The 27,362-nt window shown below is 33.7% G+C and overlaps 1 protein-coding gene across 1 annotated transcript in view; it reads left to right on the top strand.

Moving 5' to 3' along the window:
* Window positions 1-27,362, top strand: part of CBLB (Cbl proto-oncogene B) — a 210,583-nt gene that overhangs the window by 109,885 nt on the left and 73,336 nt on the right. Inside the window, 3 exon segments of the mRNA XM_033131542.1 lie at window positions 2,016-2,103; window positions 4,777-4,908; window positions 15,951-16,154. Of these exon segments, the coding sequence (XP_032987433.1) occupies window positions 2,016-2,103; window positions 4,777-4,908; window positions 15,951-16,154 (424 nt within the window).

The following is a 27,362-nucleotide window of genomic DNA, read 5'->3' as shown; positions in this document are numbered from 1 at the left end:
TTCTCTTAATTATAAATTTGTTCTGTTATTTATACTTTCCCTCTGATTGCAGTAGAGATTCATAAGTGTAGCTTTTGATTCACTATGATTGCAGGATTTTTGTTTTTAAGAAAACGTGCTTTAATGTTTTAATTTGTAAATAGAGGTTATGAGTGGGCAAATTTGTAAATGGAGTAATTAGATAGCTTATTTATATTGTTATATTGCCTTCCATCTGTTTTTCCAAAAGTCAATCCAAAGTAACAAATTGTGATTTGTAATCAGTACTCTAGCCTCTGAACTTTTACACAAATTAACTGCTGCTATTTACTGTCTCTCTCTCTCTCTCTCTCTCTCTCTCTCTCTCTCTCTCTCTCTCTCTCTTCCTCTCTCTCTCTCTCTCTCTATCTCTATCTCTCTGAGGGGTTTGGTGAGTTGAATTTGTGCTTCAGGGATAGATTACATTAAAATAGATCAGATTGAAATTTTAATCTGATTTTAAAATAGATGAAACTTTTCAATTAGATTAAAATAGGTATTGCTTAGTTGTGTTTTTTTTGTTGTTGTTGTTTAAGATCAGTAACAACCTGGGAAGGAATGTCATCTAATCCAGCTATTATTAGGATCAGGTGTTCTTTCCTGATAGTTAATCCAATATTGTATGACATAGGTGATAAGAAAAGTTTACTTTGATAACCACCTAAGATTCTTTATTCCTTCTCTGGCATTGAAAAGGCTTATCAGTAGCACCCTGAGTTACCTAGGACAATAATCATTGAATTGCCCCTTATATGTTAAATAGAGCCTTTTAAATTTTCCTCCACCTTATTGTCATATTTGTAATCTTTCATTTCTACATGTTTTTGAAGTGTGGTGAACAAAATGTTACATAATAATTTAAAAAATTGTCCATTTTAAGTTATAAAAAGAAAGTTACTTATCAGCTTTTGCTTACCACTTGTTTAATATTTGTAGAATTTTATCCCATGAGGACATTCTGAATTTGTATTATATTCAGATGTAGTCAACTCCTTTTCCTAAATCTTAATAAAAAATTATTTTACTGATCTGTTACTACTATATGAGAATTGTCTCTTTTAAGTTCATTTTTTCTGGTTTTCCTGGGTAAATTTTAGCACTTACTAAAATGTTTATAGATTCTTTATTTGAGGATAAATATTTTTTGTTACTTCACAGGATAGTTTTAATATAGTTTTTCCCTTTAAAATATTCACCACTGTTGTAAGGTATTCTTAATTTTTTGTTCAAGCCACCTAGAACAAAGATATTGAACAAAACCATAACTTAATGAATTGATGAAATCCGATGGTAATACGTAATACCATTTTAAAAAATCTAAAATAGGCTTACCAATACAGTAAACTTCATTTTTAATGACTTTCTGAGTGAATAAAAACTGTTATAGCACAGCAAGATGTCATTATTATAACTTTTAGTCTTATTTCAATTCTCTCTAATAATGGCCTTACGTTTATAAACCATCTCTGTTTGTAGCTTGATATGAAGGGAATTAAACATGGAATTGTTAACATTTTCTAATTTCTTTAAACATTTTGTATATACATAAGTTTGTAGTATGTGTTGGATGAGTGGAAGGTGAGATGCAAAGAAAGAGTATGGAAACTGGAGAAACAGGAACACCATAGAAGTGTTTGAATAACTTTTGTGGGGAAATTGTGGGCTTTAATTCCCTTTTTTCTTTCCTTGTGGTATTAAGCATGGAGTAAAATGATGCATTTAACATTAACTGCCTCAGATAAGAGACGTAATAATTGCAAAAATATGTATATTCAGCATATTTTGGAATAATACATGAGGGACCAGTAAAATAAATTATGAACTTGCTTAGTGGCTGTAATGTTATGGAAACAGTAATAGACTAGACTCTTGATATAAGTTACATAAAAAGGAGATATCAGAATGGGTGTTTGAATATAGGAGAATCTGATTAAATAATCTTCATTACAATTAACACTTGTATATTTATAATAATTAAGTTTGTGTTTATAATCCAGCTACCTTTATCCTGATGGGAGGAGTTATAATCCTGATTTAACTGGATTATGTGAACCTACACCCCATGATCATATAAAAGTTACACAGGTAAGAACAATTTGTGCAAACTTATTTATAATTAATTAGTATCTATAATGTCTTTGAAATAAATAAGATTCTCTACTTATACTAGAGCCAAAATTATGTATAACTAATGGAAAAGATACTTAAGGAATTCTAAAAATGTTTGAAAGAAAAATACATTACTTTCTCTATTTTTTGGATTCAAATTTCTGTTGTTAATATTCTTGCTTCCAATATAATACTGGCACTTATGTGGGAATATAGATAAATCCATAGGTAATAAGTAGATAAATGCGAGAAAGCCATAGGTTTAGAAAACTCCATAGCAGATTAGAATAATTATGAGCCTTTCCTTTTAGAGTTGAATGAATAATTGAAGCCTAATGAAGATAATAACTATGTTCTTATAAAACCATTTTTGACAGTCTCATAGATTATAAAGGGAATGTAACTTAGTAAAGTGTTTCTTGAGGGTGATGTTCCTTAATTATCAAAATCTAAATGAAAACATCTTTTGACTCTAGAAAATGTGTGTGTGTGTGTGTGTCTGTATAAAATCATTCGCACATACAAAGATCTGTACACCAGGTGTTCACTTTAGCATTTTTCATAAAAATGAAAAATTACAAAAATACCAAATATTCAATCATAGGTTAAAAAAACCTGTTACACTCATACTGTATTATACTGTAAAGTCATTAATAGGCAGATGGTAGCTTTACATATTCACATGGGAATTTGTTATGTAAAATTGTTCCATGCATGTGAAGCTCAATTAAGTAACATTTCATTTTGTAAAGTTAAATTATGTAAGTTCAATTTCTGTAAATAAACATGAAATTAACACATATGAACAAATGAATATAGTTTAAAAAAATAAAAATTAAAAAACATGAAAATGATAACAGCATTTAACTGAGGAAGTAAAAAGGTTCAGGAAATCATGGAGAGGATGAAAAGATCATTTTACATATAATGTAGTTTTAAATTATAAACATATTTTTGTGCTTTGTACAATAATAAGAATCTAATAAAAAACAGAAATTACAGGTTTTGGGGAAGACAATAAAAATTAGTTTTATTTTTAATTCTTCAGATTTGAGCCCCAGTGGTCTTGGTGGTGTTATGTGAAACACACTTGTTAACATGTGTACAGTTTATGGGCAGTTCTTAAAATTCAATATATGATTTCCATTTTTTAAATTATGTAGTGATTCTGTATTTTATAATATATGTAAAAGGACACTCATGAGAGAAATTTCTTTATAAAGCTGTTGTTTAAAAATACCTATTCAGGAATAGTGTCATCCCCTGAAATGACTCAAATATTTGACTAACTTACCCCTTAGGTTGCATTGAATTCTGCATCTAAGGTTTTAGCTTATTGTAATTTTTTACATAATTGCAAATTAGTTCTATGGATGAGATGACCAACACAAATACTTACCTATTATTTTAGGGACTTCAGTGATTTATAATTTATTTTGCATTACTTTACATTTATTTCCTTTCCATCTTGATCCAATCTCTCTTGTCTTTTTCCTTAATATCTTTAAAAATTATTTATGTAGTCATACATACATATACCATGGTAGACATAATTTACTCATATATATAAATGTGTGTGTGCGTGTGTGTGTGTGTGTGTGTGTTTTCTCAACCATGATTGTAAGATCTTTTAAATGGTTAGGAACTAAATATTGTCATTATTTATCCTAACCAGTGCCATGTACATAGACACTTATTAGAACATTGCCTTACCTAAACAAATTTTATTTCCATAATTCATTTTCTTTGTATCTCTATTAAATAACACTTTTAAAATTTTCTTTACATTCACCATATATTTGTATCTTCTTTGTGACAGATCTTTTCAGTATTTGAACACTGAGAACTTTACTATGCTGTAAGGTTCTAAACTAGTAAATCAAGAGAATAGAGTTTTGATAAAACAATTTTTGATCGCTGAAGTGATCAAGATTGGGAAAAGAGTATGCAATTTAGAGATTTACTATAGAATTTGAGGAAAATTTGTAAACTTATTGAGCCTCAAATATATTTTTTTTAATTCAATATATTTTATTATGCTTTGGAGATTATATGATATAATGCATATGGGCCATAGTACCTAGCTTTCAGGAAGGGGTTGGCAAATGTGCTGCTTTTCTTCCATTCTGAAATTTCTAAAGATATTTATTAGATATTAGATATTATTAGATATTTAATAAATATCTTTAGAAATTTCATACACACACATTTACAGCCAGAATTTTATACACACACACACACACACACACACACACACACACACACACTGCAATTGGACAGTAAAATTAGATGAGTATGTGGCATTTATAAAGAAAAGTAAGTTATTTAATGCCTCTTAAAACCATACGTTTTTGTCTTTTGAATCACTGTGACTACTGAAGCAAGTCCCTTTCTAAAAGAAAAGCACAAAACAGTAATTCCAAGTATTAAAAAAGCTTATACAATCACTGATTAAAGGTCAAATCTTTTAAAAAATGATTATGTAGACCAAATTGTGGTTGTCTAATTAAAACATGTCTTAAATGGTAACCAAATCCTGATAGGATCAAGTTTGAGGAATTTGTTGTAAGTTATTATATTGGAGAAAATTCAATATTAACAGTTCATGATAAAAATATATTAATATTGCCTCTGTTTTTCAAATTCCAGGAACAATATGAATTATATTGTGAAATGGGTTCCACTTTTCAGCTCTGTAAAATTTGTGCTGAGAACGACAAAGATGTCAAGATTGAGCCCTGTGGGCATTTGATGTGCACCTCTTGCCTTACAGCATGGCAGGTATGCTCAAGGTTTAATTAGCAACATGGATGTCTTCCTTACATTCCCTAGCAGTATTTCTCTTTTCAGTTTTCTTCATCTTAATGATTCAGGAAGTAATACTGATCAGTGCATTGTTTGCATGGTTGTTAAAAAAACCCCACAAAACACTCATGTGTTTGAGTTTCTTTTATTTATATAGTTTGATTTTTTTGCTATTTTATATTTTCATTCTTTTGCATGTAAAATGTTTGTATTAGTCATAAGTAGTTCTTCTTCTATAACACTACTGATTTCAGAAAGTCACTTATCCATATTACGAACGAACCATATTTACACAATTTATTTTAGATCAGATTCTGTTTATTTTGAAGCAAAGTGAACCCTAATAGATAAATCTTATGTTGATGTTTCAACCACCCCTCTTTTCCTGAGGAGGTGTGGCTCCTGTCTCACATATGTCTACGGTTGCTCTGTAAGGCTAAAATAGGAGAATCAGACAGGAAAAGCCTCCCAAATACTTGTAGTTTCCACAGAAACAGGCATTACATTTTTCAATTTACAGAAGTAGAATTTAAGATAAACTGCCTTCCCCTCTGTAGACAGATGTTCAATAAATATAAATTGATTCGATGTTTTTAAATAAGACCTAGAGAATAACTGATTTCCCCAAGGGCATCCCTTCTATTTCTTTACATGTAATAAAGGTTGGGATTTTAAAGTGGATCTTTGGACAGATTTCCAGTTTTGAGGTATTTGGAGGATTCCCAGAATATTTTGATCAAGCCAATTTTTTTTAACTACTGTTAAAGTCAATATTGAAGTGAATATTGTTGATGGTGTTTAGAAAGCCAATAAATTTTCTAGCCTTTTAAAAAAAATTGCAGTTGGGTATATAATCAACAATCCTACCCTGTTCCTGAGTCCCTGATCTTCTCTCCAACCCAGAACCTGTGCTTTCCTGGAAGGATGGCCTTAGAGGGTCAGGGAGGGGGAGTGCAGCCTCAGAGGAGGGCTGGTGTCTGCTTAGCTCATTACTTGGTAATAAAATGTAATGATTTTCACAATCTTATAAAAAGGGCCTCCTTTTTCCTTTGGGGACATTTAAAAAGTGAAGAAAAAGAGGAATAATTAAGAAATGAGTTACAACTGATTTACATTTTCAAAGCCATTTCTGATCTCCCAACATCTTCGTTACCTCAGTAAAACTTGTTCACCTTTACCCTGCTCTCTTTCAATATGCGTTTGGTTTATATTTTACTTTAGGTTTTCTTTGATGTCCTTGCTGTAACTTCTGTTTATCCCTTCTTGATGTTGGTGAATTTTGTGCAGTACAGGGAGGAGCTAGAGGAAGGGGTCTGCTCAGTGTGGCATCAGCAAACTCATTCTCGACTGCTAGGCACTTGATTGCTATTAACAGTAATCGTTTTTCTGACTTAGCAATGTCTTTTGATAGATAACTTTCAATAAATTCAGTTATGCTGGTAGAAGGCAAAACTGTCTGGTGGCAAGTAGAAATGTGTCAGTAGAAAGTGTTAGATGTTACTGACCGTGCAGGGCTGACGGGGATAGGACGACTTTAGGACTGCTTTACTCCATAACCATTCAGTATTTCAGGGGAAGTATTAAACTGACAAAGAGGCCAATTGTGTTTGTCACCTCTTGGATGGACTTATGCCCTGAGTGTGGCAGTATGGTTCTCACAGGTACAAAGAAACTAATAGTTTTGTGTTTCTTCCTCAAGAAAACCAGAATTTCAGGCTGGTACAAACTCCCAGTGCTCTCTGCATGGCCTGTGTATTTCAGCATCTCCTCTTAGAGGCCCTGGTCGGAGTGCACACAGACATGCATATTGCAGGACTTGACATCTTTAACTTGATTCTTACCTTACATTTGGAAGTTAAGTGGGTTTAAAGTCAGAAGCTCCTATTAGTTTGGCAGAAGCCTTTGATTACTAAAGATTATTATATAAAATGTTACACAAAATAGCTGTTTACCTGTAGCCTAGGGTGAGTAAAAGAGTATGACAGAATATAAAACAAACAAAGATTTTATTTTACGATCTGTATACTCCTTGAAAGGAATAATATCTTTTAAAATTTTAGGGCTAGTGCTATATATTTTATTTAGTAAGTTTGTGAACTATTTGCAGTTAGTATTTTATGTGCAGTAGACACGGAATACTTCCTGGTTGTCATGGCTATTAATCCTTTGCCTTTTACATCACCACAACTTTTCTCTATGTTACTGAGCATTCCCCAAATGATACTAGCAGTTCCTCGTGCTAGTAGTTAAACGTCAGTTCCTTGATTCAGTTCATGATTTTTTCATGTTGGTCTAATGGCCATAATGGTCTGATGGACATATAAATGAAGATATGTCCAATCATATTTATAAATTGTTAATATTTGCTATTTCTCTGTTTTAATCAGAAGTACTTCTCAGTTTTACTTTTAGAAATTGAGGAAGTGAGTAAATTGCCAAGCACTGAAAACCGTCTTTGACTAAAATTTTAGGAGAACCTATATAAGAAAGTAGTAATAAAGTAGTAGTTTACTAAGTAAAGTGGTAACAAAAAAATAACAAATTCGAAAGTACTCAGAAAGTTGAAATAATAATCAAAATAAATCACACTCTTGTTACTAGTCAATGATGTTACTCTGATCATAGAATTTTGCTTATAGGTTAATGGAAAGTATGCAAAGGCATTATTTAAGCATTATTTTTAAATTCTTCCCACACAATTAATAAACATTAATTTATTATAAATCCCTCATGATTAATAAATATTTTTGATACATTTTACATTTTGATATATATTCCTGTAAGCTCTTACCTCACTGTATTTATATTACAAATGTTTGCATATTTGCCTTTCTCCTCTTGAATCTGGATTGCTTTATCTGTTTTAGAATTCTTCTCCCCAAGCATGCTGTCTACCTGTACATTGGTAGTTACTTAGTAAATATTTATGACTGTATGCTATAGATAATGTAAAGGAATGAGAAGAGGAAGATTAAGATTATAATTAGAAAAAGACTTCGATATTATAGATCAATTGTGAAAAGCATTTGTGATGTCTTAGTTGTGTCCATTTCTCTTCTGAGAAGTATCTGTGATCTTTTCACAGGACTTTTATCATGCTCAAGATTTGAGAATAAATCCTAAGAATTTTAAACCTCAGATCCATTTGTTCCATTCAGAAACTGCTGGGTGATTCCCTTCAACTTTTCACATTTTGATTTTTTTCTACTTATTTTTGAGCCAGGTTATTTTATTTTTATTGCTTGCACTAATACCAGCACTAACCTAGAGGCAGTAAGACTGAGTTTCTGTTTGTTGCTTTTTCACACCAGGAAACATGCATGGTGATCCCTGGTTCAAGTTTTGTCTACCCTGAAGAAATTTGGTCTTAGGCCAAGGTTTGAGAATTACAAAGTGATATACTGTAGTCTCTGTATCTCTGTGAGATTTTAGTGGTTAAAGGAAGCTTCAACTTTTGAACCTTTCCATTTTTTTTGTATAACCTGAATATCTCTACATTTACATATGGATTGCACACAGTGGTGCTTCCTGCCAGCCAACTGATCTGGTTTGGCAGCTTTCATATTGTATGAACAGCAGTTGACAGACATTAGATATGCTGAAAACCTTATATCGTAGCCCCAGTGAACTGCTCACTGGACTTGACCTAATTAATGGTGAATATGAGAACAAAAAGAACAAAATTATTGAACATTTCCATAATTTTACAACTCACAGATGTAATGGGTAATGTACACTATTAAGTCTTTGGATATGACTGCAGGTTATAGTATATGTTTCTTTCAAATTTCTCCCTATTCAAATTGGTACAGGGCTAGAGTCCATATTTTCTGATTTTAAAGCCCATAGTTTTGTTTTATAAGCTTGTTTGTTTTTTCTATAGGAAGAAGTTATCAAACTTAATTATGCACAGGAATAATTTATTTTGCTTCCCCTAAGTGGTTTGACAGAAACAGACATAGATTTTTTTTTAATTTTATATGTGCCAGTTTATTTAATCATCACAATAATCCTATGAGGTGAGTTCTTTTATTATATTTATTTTTAAAATAGTGAAACTGAGATACACAGAGGTTTGTCAACAGATTTAGTGGCCAAATGCCTATTATTCTTTATTGATAGAGAAAGTACATTGTTCAAAGGCAGTGACAGGTGTCAATTTTATCTGGAATAGCAACAGGTTTGAGTCATAAAAATAGTCAGGAATTAGTAAAGGTAATATTTTCCTGTCTATTTGTTAAAGTCAATATTTATGTCTAAATGTTATATTTATTTTTATATTTTCATATAATTAATATAATTTCCTTGGGAATATTTTCTTATCCAGAACTTCTTTTCTTGCATTCTTTCTCCTTTCTCTCTCTCTCACTTCCCTCTCTCCCACCCTCCCTCTCTCCTCCAAGTACACAAACGCACACTAGCATTTTTAATGTTTTTATGACTTTGTGCACTAGAAGTGAAGAGATGAGAACAGACATAGATTGTTTCATTTGTCATTCTCCAAGATCTCAAATCCGTTTATTCATTCATTCATTCCTTCATTCCTTAAGTTATTCAACAGTCTTTAAGTCGCTTATGTATCCCAGGTTCTGTACTAATCTCTGATCTAAGAAGCACCTACCCTCAAGAAGTTAAAACTAAATCATAGTTTTATAAAGTATTCATAATTACTTGAACATCCTGTTATCCTTCAAATTTAATTATGGATTCGAGACATTTTTTGTTACTTTGGTTGGGCATGCTGAAATGGGAAGGATTTTAAAGGCTGCATGTCTGCCAAGAAGCTCTGATAAATCAGTCCGAGTCCAATATGAAGTATTACACCCTGACCATAAAACATTATGCCAGTGTGAACTTTTAGCAAGCAATTCTTCACCAACTTTTCCTTCCGTTTGATGCCCTACTTTGGTTTAATTGAAATTCATTGGAGACTTAAATTTTGTGTAATTAACAGAAACCCTAAGAAATGTACTGTACCAGTGTCAGTTGTTATAAGGCTGCAAATGGTTACTCTTTAATTGCTGTCATAATGGCCCATTAGTCATGCTTCCAAAGAGGTGTTAGATAATTTTTTCTTCTTCTGAAACATCTCTGTTATTTAATAAATTGAATAAGCAAGCCAGAGTTGTCACAGAATACTAAATAAGTTGGATCATCATCTCTCTAGAGGCATTCTTTGAAGCAGTATCACTCTGGGTGTGGCATTTCTGTTTTACCCTTGGCAATAAAATTTGGAGTGTTTTCTTTCGCGTCCACACTATTCCATGGATATTAACAAAACATTTTTCTTCTTCATGCTGAATTCCTCCATTTCTTCCTTTTTGTAGTAGCATATTGCATTGCAGGGTTATCACATAAGGTGTAAAGGAAGGAATTGTTTTCATTCTATGGGTTTTGTTTTGTGTTTCCTGGGATCTAGAAAATGGCTTCTGAGCTCATGAATAGCACACACTCTAAACCATGTTCCTCAAATGTTGCTTTCAAAATAAAAATGGATACATATAAATCAGTTGGATTGGCAGCCTTCTTTTGAATTACTGCCAAAGACTTTAATTCGATTAAAAGTAAAAAATGTGTAGTTCTTTAAGAGAGGGGAGAAGCCAACACAATCACCATCGCAGGTCCATGGCACTGAGAAATAATCCTCTACTGTATCTGTCTTCAAAAGCAACCGACCTTCAAATTTCTGGCCTCAAGAAAAAATTTGGAACCTTAGTACTACAAATAAGAAAATAATATTTGCCTTTAAGAATGTTATAAATTGATATTTTTGTCTTTGATTACACATTGTCTTTTTGTACAAATGTGCTAAAATGTTGTAGCTCCTCTTTCACTTTGGGAGTCATGTAGGGGCTACCAGAGTCATCCAAAAATATTATAGTGATGAACTGCAGTTCATGATCCTACAGATGACAGGAATGAAAAGGAGGAAACAGATAAGAAACAATAAAATCTGGTAGACCCAGTGCTGGACTCTGAGTCTAGTGACAGCATTCAGCAGACGCTCACTGTATGGTGATGTGCCTGCACAATGGCCGATATCGGCACTTGGGAAACATTTGCAGTTGGCTCTGACAAGGGCCTGTAATAGGTGCTTTAAAAGTTGGCGCCATTACATCAAACATCTTCAGAATGCAAGCTCTCATAAACTTCATGCATTAAAGTTATAACTTGGATTCTAGCAACAAATGTTTAAAAAGAAAAGCTCTTAGTATGTAAAAAAAATATATCTGAACGAGGATTATACTTACTAGGATAAGTTTTTGCATCTTCCTGTTAAAAGATGAAACTTTTCAATTAGAGCAAACAGAATATTCATTGATTATGTAGCTTCTTTAATTTGAATCTTGCAACTTGAACAAAATACTTAATTTTTTCCCCATTTTTGAATGATGGGTAGTAGGCCTCTATTTTTAAACTTTATTTTGATTTAACCTAGGTTATGAATCTGAGATTGAGGAATGACTACATTCTGATATAATAGTGTAGTATAGTGATAGTGTGGTGATGAAAAGATTAAGTTCTTAAAACAGACCTCCTGGATGTAATTTCTTCCTCAGTACCACTTAGCTGTGTGACCTCCATCAAATTATTTAAACTATCAATTTTTCTCATTGGAAAATTGTGGATGATAATTTTACCTACCTCATAGGTTTAAATGAGTTAATATATGGATGTTGCTTACAACGGTGCCTGGAATTTTAGTTGTAATTGTTCCTAATAAAGTAAATGATTGTAGTGGGAAAACAACTCATATTTCTGGTTATTTTCAACTTATATACAATAATAATTCTGCAGGTTTTTATTGTAATAATTTCATGGAAAACTTATGGATATATGATTTTTTTTCGTATGCTATGTTTCCTCAATTATCTTATTTCTTTGTTCTTGCGTCTTTTTATAGTAATTATACCAATTGGAATTTGCATAGCACTTTGGAAATCTTTGTATTAATTTCTCTCCCTTTGTCTTTAAGGTGTCCCTTTAAATGTACATTCTCTAATTATACCCTACAAATAAGATGAAATGGCTTAGCCAGTGTCACATAGCTGTAATTCATTGGTGAATGTGGGATCCCAATCCAAGTGTCTTGATTCAGAATGTCTGTGCTCCTTTTCTGATTCACTGTTTTCATGGGCCTTCCAAAGTAACACTAGAAGTTCTAAGTCTAGATTCACCAATGTCTTCTCCCTTGCCCATCATAAAAGAGCACCACAACCAAAGATCTCTTCCACTGGGGGTAATTAGTCTAAGATTACTACTATCCTCATTCATTCTTTCATTTATTCTTTTAACAAGAAGTTACTGAGTTTCTGTGGGGAATATTAATGTCTGAAAATGACCCAGTTTACTCTCAGTATATGTATATATGTATGTATCCAGTTATTTATATTTGTTTCTTTATTTAATGTTAATTTCAAATCTGCATGAACTATAGCAAGGTAATGTAAATTAGAAGTTACAGGATGGAAAGAAGTTAGATATGGAAAACACACACACACAGTAAAAATATAAAATGCACTCCTAGATGAGACTCATGAAGTTCTATGCATTCTCTCAAACCTCCATGTATATTGTATATATGGGAAGGCATGAAGTGATTGATGTTAAAGTATAAAGAAATTATACTACATATAACATTTATCTTTAAAAAAATAAAAGAAATAATATCTGAACAATATTTAAACAGAAAGAAATGCAAGGTAAATTGTATATACGATGATGGTATAATGATACTGGTAATATTAGGATTTTTACATAGGGTGTTACTGAGGAATGATGCATTTTTTGGAAATTAAACTTTTTTTCTATTTTTCTATCGATGTTGATTTGTTCTCAGGTTACCTAAAGTTCTTTTCAATATCATTAACTTATAATATTAATGGTTGGCATATGAGTGTGAATTATTTTATTATGAGCATATCACATAGTTAAGTTTCAGATGAGTGTGGTACTCACTGATAACTTCTGTATCCTTTATTTTGAGAATATTTCTCATTTGAGGAAGTGAAATCTACTTAGTCAGTTAGAATGGTGGACTCCCAAGTGCTTCCTCTTAACATTCTCAGAATGTTAATATGTTGGAGACTAGAAAAGGAGTTATTTCTTGATCTTTCTTCTTCATTAAAATATATTCCTTGATCTTGCATTAAGTGTATGTTGACAGAAACATTATTTTAATTATTGAGGCACAATGCTAGTGAGTTATATGCCTATTGAAGACATTCTTCATGTGTATTCAGTCAACCATCTGACAGAAACTAGGACAGAGTACAAAAGTGGCATTTGAGAATTTATGGTTAAGTTTAATTTGCATATGACAGTAGTCAGTTTACAGAGAAAGAGTGATGGGTGAAGTCCTATCAGTGTAAATACCATTAGGGAGACACGTTCGGCATGATCTGTTTGCAAATCAAAAAGGATGTCCATTGCAGCTGTTTTTTTTTTTTTTTTTTTGATCTAGTGAGTAATATAAACTCTCAACAAAGATAAAGCTGAACAGAAAATATAATTTGTGATATACCCTCATAAACCAGCGATTCTAACACACATCAGTAATTTGTATTAGCATTATACTTTCAGATAGGAGAGATGGAGTAAAACCTAAATTGGGTTTTAGATGAACTCTTCCCAGTCTCTTTGTTGTAGACTCAAGATGCTATTACCTTTTACCGCCTTCCCTTTCTAAACTTAATCTTTTCAGTTACCCTTTAGAAATATTAGGAAATAGATAACATACACCGTAAGTCACCCTCTACCAAAACAACATGCAAATTGACCATGAAGGTTCTAAGAGAAGCCTTTGTAGCCAAATAGTGGTTTGCATATTCTAGACGATGCACTCAAAAATAATATGACTTTTAATGTTTTAGACTGAGTGGACTCATTTTTAGTTATGATAATTGTATTGTAGTTATGTCTTAAAAGATTTTCTATTTTTAGATACACATACTTAAACAGTTACAAATGAATTTATGTAATGTGTAGGCTGTGCTTTAAAATAATCCGGGGTGGAGTGAGCAAGTGAAAATATAGATTAAAACAGCATTGGCTGTGACTTGATAATTGTTGAAGATGGGTGATAGGTACATATGGATTCATCACACTTTCTCTCTGCTTTTTTGTATGTTTAAAATTTTCTGTAATTTCTTTTTTAATGTATGAATGAACGAAGTGTTGACTCAGACCCAGACTACTGCTTTCCGTCCTTCATACATTAAAGATACAGGGAACATCAGGTCTTTCACATCTTGCTCTTATATTAGAATCTTTTTGAAATTATCTTATGCAGATCTGTAAGAAAATTCCACTGAATGTACACAATGTGGATTCCTTTTGACTTTTATAATAAGGGGATTTTACTTGGATGATAGCATATATTGAATATACACTTAAATTTAATGATACTATTATCAAAAGATAGGAGAAAGGTTTAGCTTTGCTTAAATATTTATTCCTGCATTAGGAAATGTATCAATGTAAGATAGAAGAATTAAGTCTCAGTTTTATCATCTGTAAAATGATGGGGCAAATAATATTTAAGTTGCCTTGAAGCCCACCAGACCTGAGCATGTGTGGCAGTGAACATCAAATGATTCTGAATTAGCATGTCTATTTTTTTTACCGCTTTAGTTCAACTATTTTACCATTCCAAGTCCCTTTCTCAAATTATGTAATAGATAATAAGGGAATGTTGCAATTTGTTTTCATTAACCAATCCAAAGAGTGTGTGTTTATCATTTTCTTTGGCAGTGTCTGTGGCAATGTAGATGTTCAATTTGTTAATCTGAGTGACACTTGAGAAAGAATAAACTGCCTACTGTAGGATCTGCCAGAGTGAACGGTTGCTCAGTAATTTGGCCCCTGAGAGGAAAGAGTATTATTCTACCACTGATCAGAGGATCGCTGTAGGGCAGCTTTAGAGCACCAGTTTCATGTCATACCAAGTGGATAGGGCCGTCTTTTGAGTTAAGTACTGAAGGGTTTCTTTAAAGATGTCAGCTTTGTGTGCATCCCTTGTCTCATCTCTAAAACAGTGCTAATTCATTCCATTTCTGCCTTAAAACAATTTTATGATTTTTACTATTTTTTAAATGACACATTCCTGAAGTCGGTATAATGCAGAAACAAAAATATGGTGGTGAACATCTTACGCTATCTCTTTCTAGAAGACAGCATTATCTGTAGGGCAAGGAAAGAGTCTTGTCCTGTTTCTCTGCCAGTTGTGAGTTCTTAGTGCAGTTATATTTGAGAAATTGAATTGAGAGACTTTGACTAATAACCAATAAATGAATTTCTGACTTTAAAGTATTTGCGCAAATCTTTTTGCAGTATCTAGTTTGAAAGCAAGACGAGAGGCGAAGCTTACTATCTCACATAGTATTATATTCCACATGAGATGTGTCAGGATTTCAGGCTCTCAGGACAGATGATGGTTTCTGAATATAGACTTACTTTACTTTTTTCCCTACTGATTACTTATAAATCAGGACTTTAAAGACCTCAGCAATTAAAATGGCAATATTTAGCTATAGTAATATGCACAAGAACTTTTCCAGAATTGATTTTGAAATGGATTGTTCCACTTGATACTATTACTTATTTATGATGAATTTTTGTCAAAAAGTCCTCTATAAAATGTTTAGCACTGGTGCCTTTTGGTAAAGAGGGACGTGATTCAGTTTCTAGTTTTCTGCAGGACTCTGAAGTTTTGATAACATTAAAATTGTAAGTGAACATTAAGTAAAATAATGTTAGGCTCCTTTTCTTTGTCAAATCAAACTTTTTAAAAGAAACGTTTCTACAAAAATTTGAAGTTTGTAATCCTGAATGTCTGCCATAATTTTGTGGGCTCCCTGTTCTACTCTACTACCTCTTCAGGACAGATCTTTCACCACCCCCACTGCCTAGACTAAAACCTCATTTTTTCAGCTTTTGATAATTGTAGAACATTAGCTCCTCTTGATACTACTGTATTTGAACAAATACCAATCAGCACCTTTTTTGTGTTTGTTCAGGAGTCAGACGGCCAGGGCTGCCCCTTCTGCCGCTGCGAAATAAAAGGAACGGAGCCCATAATTGTAGACCCCTTTGATCCGAGAGATGAAGGCTCCAGGTGCTGTAGCATCATTGACCCGTTTGGAATGCCGATGCTGGACTTGGATGACGATGATGACCGAGAGGAGTCCTTGATGATGAATCGGTTGGCAAATGTCCGAAAGGTAAAACTAGAAACATGGGTTTGATTAGGGTGGTGTGTGGGCATGAAAAAGAAATGGTGCTGTCACAAATGGGGTATGACTGAGTGTGTTTGGGTTTGGAAAAGAATGATTCAGGCATCCATCAAAAGAAAGGTGAAGATATAACTAATGTTGACAGGATGATGAAATTATAGACTGAGAAGGAACTAGACTTTGAAGCACTCTTGCTGGTTTTAAACTTTAAAATGAGAGATGGAGAGAGCTTTTGTGTAGAATTAAATACCATGTAAGCAATAGCAGATCTGTGAAGCAAAATTTAAGAAAGTAAATTATTAAAATTAGAAATACGAACTGATTAAAAATGGTGTTTATTGGAGTCTTAAAGAAGAGCCTGATAGTTATTTTCATACCAAGAAAGCCAGCCTTCTGTTTGTGTACTAAGAGGTCACATAAGATTTACCTTTGTGAATTTACCGTAATCTGGGGTTTGCTTATCAATTTTGCGGAGTCAGAAAATTGACTTTGTCAGTTCACTGAGAATGGATGCAGCAGCCTAATTGCAGTTTAGGTAAGCTCACAAGAGACTAGTCAGCGAACCAGAATGCCAACTGAGTAAGTTATAGACCAGAAATATACTGGCCAGGAGATCTGGACTCTCAGATATCAGGCTATTTTCTGAACAGAAAGATACAGGAAATTCAGATTATACCGAGAAGTTTTTGCTGTCGATATCAGAGATATGACAATATCAGAGATATGAAAGGGTCTGCAACTACCGTGAGAAGGTGGTCCCTCTCGTCCCAAACCACGGCAGACATGGCTCATTTATCATGGCACTCATCCCTGCTGTCGGCCAAGTTCAGACTTGGCCTACACAGCCCTATAGAACCTCCACTGCAATCCAGTACAGTTTGGCAGGTAGCATGAAACCTATTTGCATCTGGGTAGAGGGATGATAATGTGTAATGGCATCTGATTGTATTTTCCATATGCATCTATCTCTGTGGCAGAGAAACACTTGGTGCAGAGAACATATGAAGCATATCTTTAGGTTACTCTTTCTTTAGGGGTATGTCACAGTTTACCTCTTGGCCTCCTGCGTTTATGTTCCAGTGTTCCATGCTCACCGAAGACATACTCCTAGGAGTTTTTACGTACAGATTTTTGCATATGGAGATATGTTAAAATCACTAACATGGCTACTCAAATTTTGCTTTGGTCTGGGGTGGTTTGTGTTCTTCACCTCATTGGTTTTTCACAAATATTATAATTTAATTCAGAGAAACTCCTCTTGATTCCACCCTTTATCCTGACAACATTTAGTTTTTAGTTTTGAAGTGTGTGATCCCTTTGACCCAAGAGATGTAACAAAGGAAGTAGTTATCATTCAGTAACCCTAAAGGATGAAGAAGAAAAAAACATCTCAGGTTGAAACAGGGAATTGAGACTTGATTTTAAGGTCAACTCTTTATCAATACACCCTTATCAATATCTTTTATATGAACAAAACTTTTTTACATCTTTTATTTTATCAACAACTTGGAGAGGTTAGTATTATTCTTCTCATTTTCAGGTAAGAAGATGAGGCTCAGACTAGTCATGTGACGTGGTTACTCTAGTACATTGTAAGAGTCAGGATTCAAAATTATGTCTCTTGGACAATAATACAATGATATACCCAACACCCCATATGTAGCTGTCTCATATGCAGAGTAATGAAATGGTTTCTACTAAGTCAGATTATGGCTTGTAGAATCCATTCTAGAATGTAGAATCCATCCTAGAATATTTATCATATACTGTTATTAATTTTAATTAATATTGGTAATAAAACAGTAAGACTTACGGTTTCATTGACCTGACACTGCTATACATTTTTAAATCCTTGATCTCATTTATTCATCACACCAACCCAATGGTGAAGCTACTGTTAACCTGTTTTAGAAAAGGAGGAACCTGAGGAATAAAGAGGTGAAATAGCTTGCCTAAGATCTTAAAAATACTCTGTAACAGAATTGGTGCTTTATTGCAGGGCTTCCTAACTTCAAAGTTCTAGTTGTGAGCCATCATGCAATATGCCTCTTTTTCCTTCTTTGGAACATGTAACACACAGTGTACTTAATAGAGACAGCTTAACTACCTGCCCTCTGAAGGTTTTTTCAAGTTCTATAATTGACAAGCATACTTTGGAGATATTGCGGGTTCGCTTCCAGCCCACTGCAATAAGGTGAATATCTCCATAGCGCCACACAAATTTTTTGGTTTCGCATTGCATATAAAAGTTATGCTTACACTGTACTGTAATCTATTAACTATGCGATAGTATTATATCTAAAAAAGGTATGTACATACCTTAATGTGAAAATAGTCTATTGCTAACAAGTGCTAACACCATCATCTAGCCTTGGGGGAGTCATAATCTTTTTGCTGGTTGAGGGTCTTGCCTCAGTGTTGATGGCTGCTGATTGATCACAGTAATGGTTGCTGAAGGTTGGTGTACCTGTGGCAATTTCTTAAAAAAGACAACAGCGAAGTTGGTGGCATCAATTGATTCTTCCTTTCACAAATGATTTCTCTGTAGTAGGTGATGCTGTTTGACAGCATTACCCACAGTAGAAACTTCTTTCAAAACTGGAGTTAATCCTCCAGAACCCTGCCACTGCTTTGTCAGCTAACTTTATGTAATAGTATTCTAAATCTTTTGTTGTCATTTCAAGAATCTTTACAGCATCTTCACCAGGAGTAGATTCTATCTCAAGAAACAACCTTTGCTCATTCATAAGAAGCACCTCCTCATTGGTCCAAGTTTTATCATGCGATTCCAACAGTTCAGTTACATCTTTAGACTCCACTTCTAATTCTAATTCTAGTTCTCTTGCTATTTCCACCAAATCTACAGTTACTTCCTCCACTGAAGTTTTGAATCCTTCAAAGTCATCCAAGAGGGTTGGAGTCTTCTTCCAAACTCCTGTTAATGTTGATAATCTGACCTCTTATGAATCACAGATGTTCTTAATGGCATCTAGAATAGTGAATGCTTTCCAGAAGGTTTTCAATTTACGTTGCCAAGATGCATCAGAACAGTCACTATCTATGGCAGCTACGGCCTTATGAAATGTGTTTCTCCAATAATAAGACTCGAAAGTGGAAATTACTCCTTGGTCCATGGACTGCAGAATAGATGGTGTATTAGCAGGCATGAAAACACCATTAATCTCGTACATCTCCATCGGAGCTCTTCGGTGACCAGGTGCATTGTCAAAAAGCAGTAATATTTTAAAAGGCGTCTGTTTTTATGAGCAGGTAGTTCTCAACAATAGGATTAAAATATTCAGGCAACCATGTTGTAAACAGGTGTGCTGTCATCCAGGCTTTGTTGTTCTATTCAGAGAGCACAGGTATAATAAATTTAGCATAATCATTAAGGGCCTTAGGATTTTCATAATGTGAAATGAGCATCGGCCTCAACTTAGAGTCACCAGCTATATTAGTTCCTAACAAGAAAGTCAGCCTATCCATTGAAGCTTGGAAGCCAGGCCTTGACTTACCTTCTGTAGTTACAAAAGTCCTAGATGGCATCTTCTTCCAACATAAGGCTGTTTTGTCTACATTGAAAATTTGTTGTTTAGTGTAACCACCTTCATTACCTTAGCTGGGTCTTCTGGATAACTTGCTGCAGCTTCTACGTCAGCAGTTGCTGCTTCACCCACACTTTTGTGTTATGGAGACAGCTTCTTTCTTTGAATCCCATGAACCAACCTCTACTAGCTTCAAACTTTTCTTCTGCAGTTTCCTCACCTCTTAGCACCTTTCTATGCATTAGACTTCTTGAAGCAATGTTGTGAATGGTTTGATCTTCTACGCAGACAGGTAAAACTGGCTTCATATCAGCCATAGGCTGTTTCTTTTTCTTATCATGTATGTGTTCACTGGATAGCACTTTAAATTTCCTTCAAGATTTTTGCTTTGCTTTTGCAACTTTGCTTATTCTTTGGAGCAAGAGGCCTAGCTTTTGGCTTACCTCAGCTTTCGGCATGCCTTCCTCACTAATCCTAATCGTTTCTAACCTTTAATTTAAAGTGAGATGTATGACTCTTCGTTTTCACTTGAATACTTACAGGCCATTGTAGGGTTGTTAATTACCCTAATTTCAATATTGTATCTTAGGGAATAGGGAGGCCCAAGGAGAGGGAGAGAGATGGGGGAACGACCAGTTGGTGGATCAGTCAGAATAAATATAACTTCTGTCTTGTATGAGCATGATTCGTGGTGCCTTAAAACAATTACAATAGTAACATTAGAGATCACAGATCACAATAATGAATAAAATAATAATAATAAAAAGTTTGAAATACTGCAACACTTGCCAGAATGTGGCACAGAGACACAAAGTGAGCAAGTAGTATTAGAAAAATGACGCCGATACAGTTGCTCGATACAGTTTCCACAAACCTTCAATTTGTAAAAAATACAGTATCTGCAAAACGCAATGAAAGATCTGCGTGTACATCCTGAGTAATTACTAACACCCAATGAAATTTTAACCAAAAGATAAAAATAATTTAAACTGTGACCTGTTGGTATTATCATGGAAATATTTATGCCTTACACCTACCTAATGGGTCACCAAATCCCAAGCAAATTCAGTTAGGCTCTACTAATTGATATATAAAAATATGACTGTTAAATCTGTTTTTCAGTATACTAGCCATATGTGACTATTTAAATGTAAATTTAAAGAGATTAAAATTTAATAGCATTAGAAAATTTCCTTCCTCAGACACATTTGACATATTTTAAATGTGCAGTATCCACTTGTGTCATGACTACCTTATTGAGCTGTACAGGTATAGAACATTTTCTATATGTATTGAAGTATCTGATAAAAATAGATAGAAATATCTATTATCTAATAGATGATACTATTGAACAGCTTTATTAGATCATTCCTGCTGGCTCTTACTGGAACAATCTAGGTCTCAGTGCAAAAGACCTTCATTTTTATTTAATAACTTAATGGTCTTAGCTTTGTCAGAATATTTGACTATGATCTAGCACTGGAATCAGCAAACTATGGCCTGTTTTTGTTTGTTTGTTTGTGTTCTTGTGAGAATAACCATTTTACAGTTTAAATGATTATATATTTAAATGATTATAAGTACCTACATAGTTTCTGTAATTTTGCATCTTGGCTTCTAAAGTCTAAAATATTTACTCTCTGCCCTTAAGAAGCAGATTTCAGCCCCCAGGTCTAGGGCACCATAAGCATTTAAAAAATGTTAATTGGATGTATGGATAGGGGATGATAAAAAAGTATTTGAGAAGCACACAAGAGCTCAAGTAGTTCAAGTAACCTGGATGGTAATGTTTTCTAGCTAGGAAAAAGGCATTTCAATTTTCTTTACCAAATGGATTTTCTTCTTTAATGGATTCATATCAGGAGAGGGGAGTCACGCCTTCAGAGTAATTCTTTCAGAACTTTGTATACTTCACTGCTTGGGGGGCAGCGGTATTTGCCCTGTATTAGTTTGGGAAAAGTTGCAGTCTTGGCTGGTTTTCCACTGGATTAAGTTGAAGCTTGAGCCAACTTGTTTCAGTAGTGGCACTGACAAGTGAAAGGAATCACTGGTAACGTAAAATGAGCAGAATGCTCCAAGATGACACAAGTGGTTTTCCCTGATATTTTCAGCACTCTCAAGACCATGTAAGTTTTGTTCCCCCGGGCACCCGGGTGACCTTCCTGTCAAGGAAGGTGAGAGATTTTTGCATTAATCTTTTCTTTAGTTTATGTGAAAAAGAGCGTGGTATTCTCAGACATCATTGTCCCAGAAGTCCCACTTCAGTGGCTTGTTAGGCAGTCACCAGTATCATTTAATGAAGCTTTTGCTACAGTGTTATTTCCATATGTTCCTGTGGCAGTTAGATACTGGATAAATGTAAAGATCTTGTAATTATTTGTTTTTAAGTTGAATAGTATTTCAATTACATGTCTACGTGCACTGATCTGCCTCTAGTCAATTAAACAGATGGTGAGTTTTATAATATTTCATAAATCGCTACCACTTAGCTTTCAGTGAAGCATAAATTTTAGTGTAGATATATAACCATCAATTCTTTCTGAATAACTGGAAAAAATATTGCTATGATACTATGTTCCCATATAGCTTTATATGTGCTTCAATTTCAGGAGTTAAACTAAATGCTAATGTTTTGAGGACTGTCTTTTCTATTAGATTATTAACTCTTCAGGGCAGGGCCAATGTATTATTTATATTTGTGTTCCCTGGTACCTAAACACAGTCAGTGACTATTTACTAAGTGAAATAATACATGTATGTGCATGCGTACAAGAGTTTTTGAGGGCAGTGACCTGATTTTATACATCTTTTTATCTTTTTTCCAACCTGAAGACTGAATAAATATGCACAATAAATCAAATTATAGGTTTTATCCGGTTCTGTCTTACAACTGAGATTATAAACAAATAAATATCACAGGCATTTTGACATATTAACTCTCCTACCTGAATTTTCTTCTTCCATGTTTTTTTCTAACTCATTCTTTTGCCTTATGCATTTAATCATTCATTTTAAAACCATTTCATTTTCTCAACTTCAAGAGTGATTATCAGTCATTTTCCAGCAGAATGATTCAATTTTTTTCAATCTGCCATTTCAAGTATTCATCTTACCTTTCTCCTCTTTTATAAACAATTCGATGACTATGTCGTGGAATTGTTTCTGCCTGTCTTAAGCATATTGCATTCTTTAAATTAGCAATGTTTCTGTATCATAGAGGACTGACCTATTTGTATATTCCTGTTACCATGGTGACATCCTGCAGCGGGAGTTAATAAATAGCATACTAAACATATAGATTATATTTTTTAAGTTAAGTATATTTAATAATGCTAATCTTTCAGAAACAAATAGAACCTATAAATCTATAAGTGTATTGGTCACCTTTCTTGATATGGGCTATTTTATGATTTTAAACAGCAGATATTTTAGATTTTGCTTAAAATTGTACCATTGCCCATGTCTTGATCTGTCAGAATTTCTAGGATAATTGACTCTGCTGTGAGCCCCCAGAAGAATTCCAGGGTGTGATTGGTAAGATCACATCCTTCTATCTGACTTCATTCAGTCAGATCAGAGCTTAGAAAAGGTATCTGTTGCTAGTCAGTATTTTGTTTCATTTTACCAAAGATGTAAAGGGGAGCCTTAAGAAGTCCTTAGCAATTATGTTGATAGAATATATTATTCACCAAATACATAAAAGTACACACAAATAAAAATTTGAATACAAAATAAAAGTGTTCACAGACTAACCTAGTGAATGATTCCTTTGGTTTTAATCATTATGTTTTCTTAAAACAGTATTTAAAATCTTAATGAATTGCTATATCAGAACAAAAACAGGTGTGACCATAGGTCAAGGGAATTATTCTTTTTTTATCTTTTATTATACATTCTCCTAATGTTGCCATCATCAATTAAAATACATATTGCTGAGTGACGTCAAAAGCATGTGGTGTGAGAGTTCCCCCTGATCACTCCCCTTGAAGTTACAACAAGTTGAATGGCTATAATTCAAAAAAGAATTCTCTACTCAACACATAAACACATGTGAAAGATCCAGCTGTATATATGAAACTTTCTTTTGCATAAACTTAATGGTAAGCAATCCAAAAAAAAAAAATCATAACTGAGACACATAACATGAAAAAGGAGGAAAAAAGGGGGAAAAAAATCATAGAATTCCACCAAACTGAAATAACAGAAAGACAAGGGCAAAGAAACAATGGAGACACCGTGCTATCAGAAAACAAAAGATAAAATGGCTATAGGAAATCCACATATGTCAATAATCACCTTAAATATAAAGAGACTAAACTCATAAATAAAAAGCACAAAGCAGCAGGTTGGGTCAAAAAATAACACAACCATATGCTGACTTCAAGAGACACATCTCAGCTGCAAGAACAAATATAGTTTTAAAGTGAACGGGTGGAAAATGATACTCTAAGCAATGCCATCCAGAGAAAATCAGGTATAATCGTACTTATATCTGATGAAATAGATTTCAAGATAAAAAAGGAAACAGGAGACAAAGATGGACATTTCATAATGATAAAGGGTACATTACATCAAAAAGACATAACACTGTCAACATACACGCTCCCAATCAGGGAGAACCAAAATACAGAGGGTGCCAAAAAAATGTATACACATTTTAAGAAAGGAAAACTGTATTAAAATTGTAATAATCAATATATACCAACAACAAAAGATGAATACAAGTCACGTTTGACTTCAGCAATTATAAGAGGTGCTCAGAGTGGTTACCGTCGGTGTCCAGACACTTCTGATTATGGCAAACTACTGCTTGAACAATGTTGACAAAAGTGTCCACTTGTATACATTTTTTTGGCATCCCCAGTATACAAAGCAACTACTAATAGATAGATCTAATGGAAGAAACTGACAAAAACACAGTTGTAGTAGAGGACCTAAATAAGCCATTGAAGATGTGGATAGATCATCCAAACAGAAAATTGATAAGGAAATATCAGCCTTAAATGACACATTAGACCAAATGGACAACAATCGACATTTACAGAGCCTTTTATCCCAGAATACCAGGTTATACATTATTGTCTAGTACACATGGAGCCTTCTCAAGGATAGACCATATGTTGGGACACAAAACTAGCCTCAACAAATTTAAGAAGACTGAAATCATACCAAGCATTTTCTCCAACCACAGTGCTTTGAAATTGGAAAATAACTGCAAAAAGAAAGCAAGAAAAAAACACAAATATGTGGAGATTAAACAACATACTACTAAAGGATGACTAGGTCAAAAAATAAATAAAAGAAGAGACCAAAAGTTACATAAAAAACAAATGTAAATGACAATACAGCCTATGAAACTTTTGGAATACAGCAAAAGCAGTACTAAGAGGGAAGCTTATTTCATTACAGGCCTATCTCAGAAAACAAGAAAAATCCCCAATACACAACCTAACGTGACATATTAGGGAACTAGAAAAGAACAAATGAAGACAAATGTCAAGAGAGGGAAGGAAATAATAAAATATTAAGAGCAGAGTTAAATAGAGAAAAAAAGACAGTAAAAAAAGAAAATAATGCAACAAAGAGCTGGTTCTTTCAAAAGATAAATAAAATTGACAAACCCCTGCATAGACTCACTAAGAAATAAGAAAAGACTCAAATAAATAAAATTACAAATGAAAGAGGAGAAGTTACCACAGATAACACAGATATCCAAAGGATCATACAAGAATACTGTGAAAGACTATATGCCCCCAAATTCAATATCTTAGAAGAAATAGATAAGTCCTTAGAAATGTATAACCTTCCTAGACTGAATCATGAAGAACTGGAAAAATCTAAATAGACTGATCAAAAGTAAAGAAATTGAAACAATCAACAGAAACCTCCCAAAAGCACAAGTTCAGGATTAGATGGCCTCACTAGTGAATTCTACCAAACATTCAAAGATTTAATACCTGTCTTTCTCAAACTCTTCCAAAAAATTGAAGAAGAAGCAATACTTCCTAACTAATTTAAAGTGACCACCATTACCCTCATACCAGAACCTGGTAAGGATATCAGAAAAAGGAAACTATAGACCAATATCTCTGAGAAATACAGATGCAAAAATCCTAAACAAAATACTTGCACATTGAATACAACAATACATTAAAAATCAAGTGAGGTTCATTCCAGGGATGCAAGGATGGTTCAACATGTGCAAATCAAACAATGTGATGCACCACAGAAACAAAGGATAAAAAAATCAGATGATTATATCAGTAGATGCAGAAAAGACATTTGAGAAGATACAGCATCCATTTATGGTTAAAACACTTAGTAAAATGGGTGTACAAGGAAGGAAAGTACCTCAACATAATAAAGGCCACATATGACAAACACTCAGCTAATATCATACTTAAGGGTGAAAAACTGAAAGCTTTTCCTCTAAGATCATGTACAAGACAAGGATGCCCTCTCTCACCTCAGCTTTTCAATGTAGTATTGGAAGTCCTGGCCAGAGCAATCAGGCAAGAGAAAGAAATAAAAGCCTTCCAAACTGGCAATGAAGAAGTCAAATTGTCACTTTTTGCAGATGATATGATTCTTTATGTAGAAAACACTAGACTTCGCCAAAAAACTATTACAAAAAACAAACAAATACAGTAAAGTTGCAGAATACAAAATCAACGTACAAAAATCTATTGTCTTACTATATATTAACAATGCAATTTCATAAATGGAAATGAGAAAAACAATTCCTTTTGCAATATCAACAAAAAGAATAAAATACCTAGGAATAAACTTAACGGTTGCAAAGGACCTTTATGCTGAAAACTACAAGACACTATTAAAAGACGGTGAAGAAGACAACAAAGAAATGTAAAGACATTCCATATTCATGGATTGGAAGAATCAACAGAGTTAAAATGGCCATATCACCCAAAGCAGTATACTAATTTAATGCAATCCCCATCAAAATCCCAATGGCAGTTTTTCAAGAAATAAAACTAAAAAATCTTCAAATTTGTACGGAATTAGATCCCTGGATACCCAGAGCAATCCTGAGAATAAAGAACAAGTCTGGAGGTATCATACTCCCTGACTTCAATTTATACCATAAAGCAACAATAATCAAAACAGCAGAGTATTGGCAGAAAAGAGACACAGATACCAATGGAATAGAATTGCGAACCCAGAAATAAACCCACATAAATATGGACAGATAATTTGTGACAAAGGAGCCAAAAACATGCAATGGAGAAAAGAAAGTCTTTTCAATAAATTGTGCTGGGAAAATTGGAAAGCCATATGCAAAAGAATGAAACTAAACTGCTATATGTCTCCATTTACCAGAGTTAACTAAAAACAGATCAAAGACCTAAACATAGGACCTGAAACATAAATTGCATACTGGAAAGCATAGGTACTGAACTTACGGACCTTGGGCTTAGAGAAGGTTTTATGAATTGACCTCAAAGGCAAGGGAAGTAAAAGCAAAAATAAATGAATGGGACTGTATCAAAATAAAAAGTTTCTGCACAGCAAAAGAAACCATCAACAAAATAAAGAGGCAACCAACCAAATGGGAGAAGACATTTGCAAATAACACCTCTGATAAGTGGCTAATATCTAACCACAGGGTTCGAGCCTGTGCTGGAGCAGTGAG

This window comes from Rhinolophus ferrumequinum, chromosome 2, assembly GCF_004115265.2.
Source record: "Rhinolophus ferrumequinum isolate MPI-CBG mRhiFer1 chromosome 2, mRhiFer1_v1.p, whole genome shotgun sequence".
NCBI classification, from domain to species: Eukaryota; Metazoa; Chordata; class Mammalia; order Chiroptera; family Rhinolophidae; genus Rhinolophus; species Rhinolophus ferrumequinum.
The sequence above is the reverse complement of the archived record's forward strand: the minus strand, read 5'-3'. Positions and strand labels throughout refer to the sequence as shown.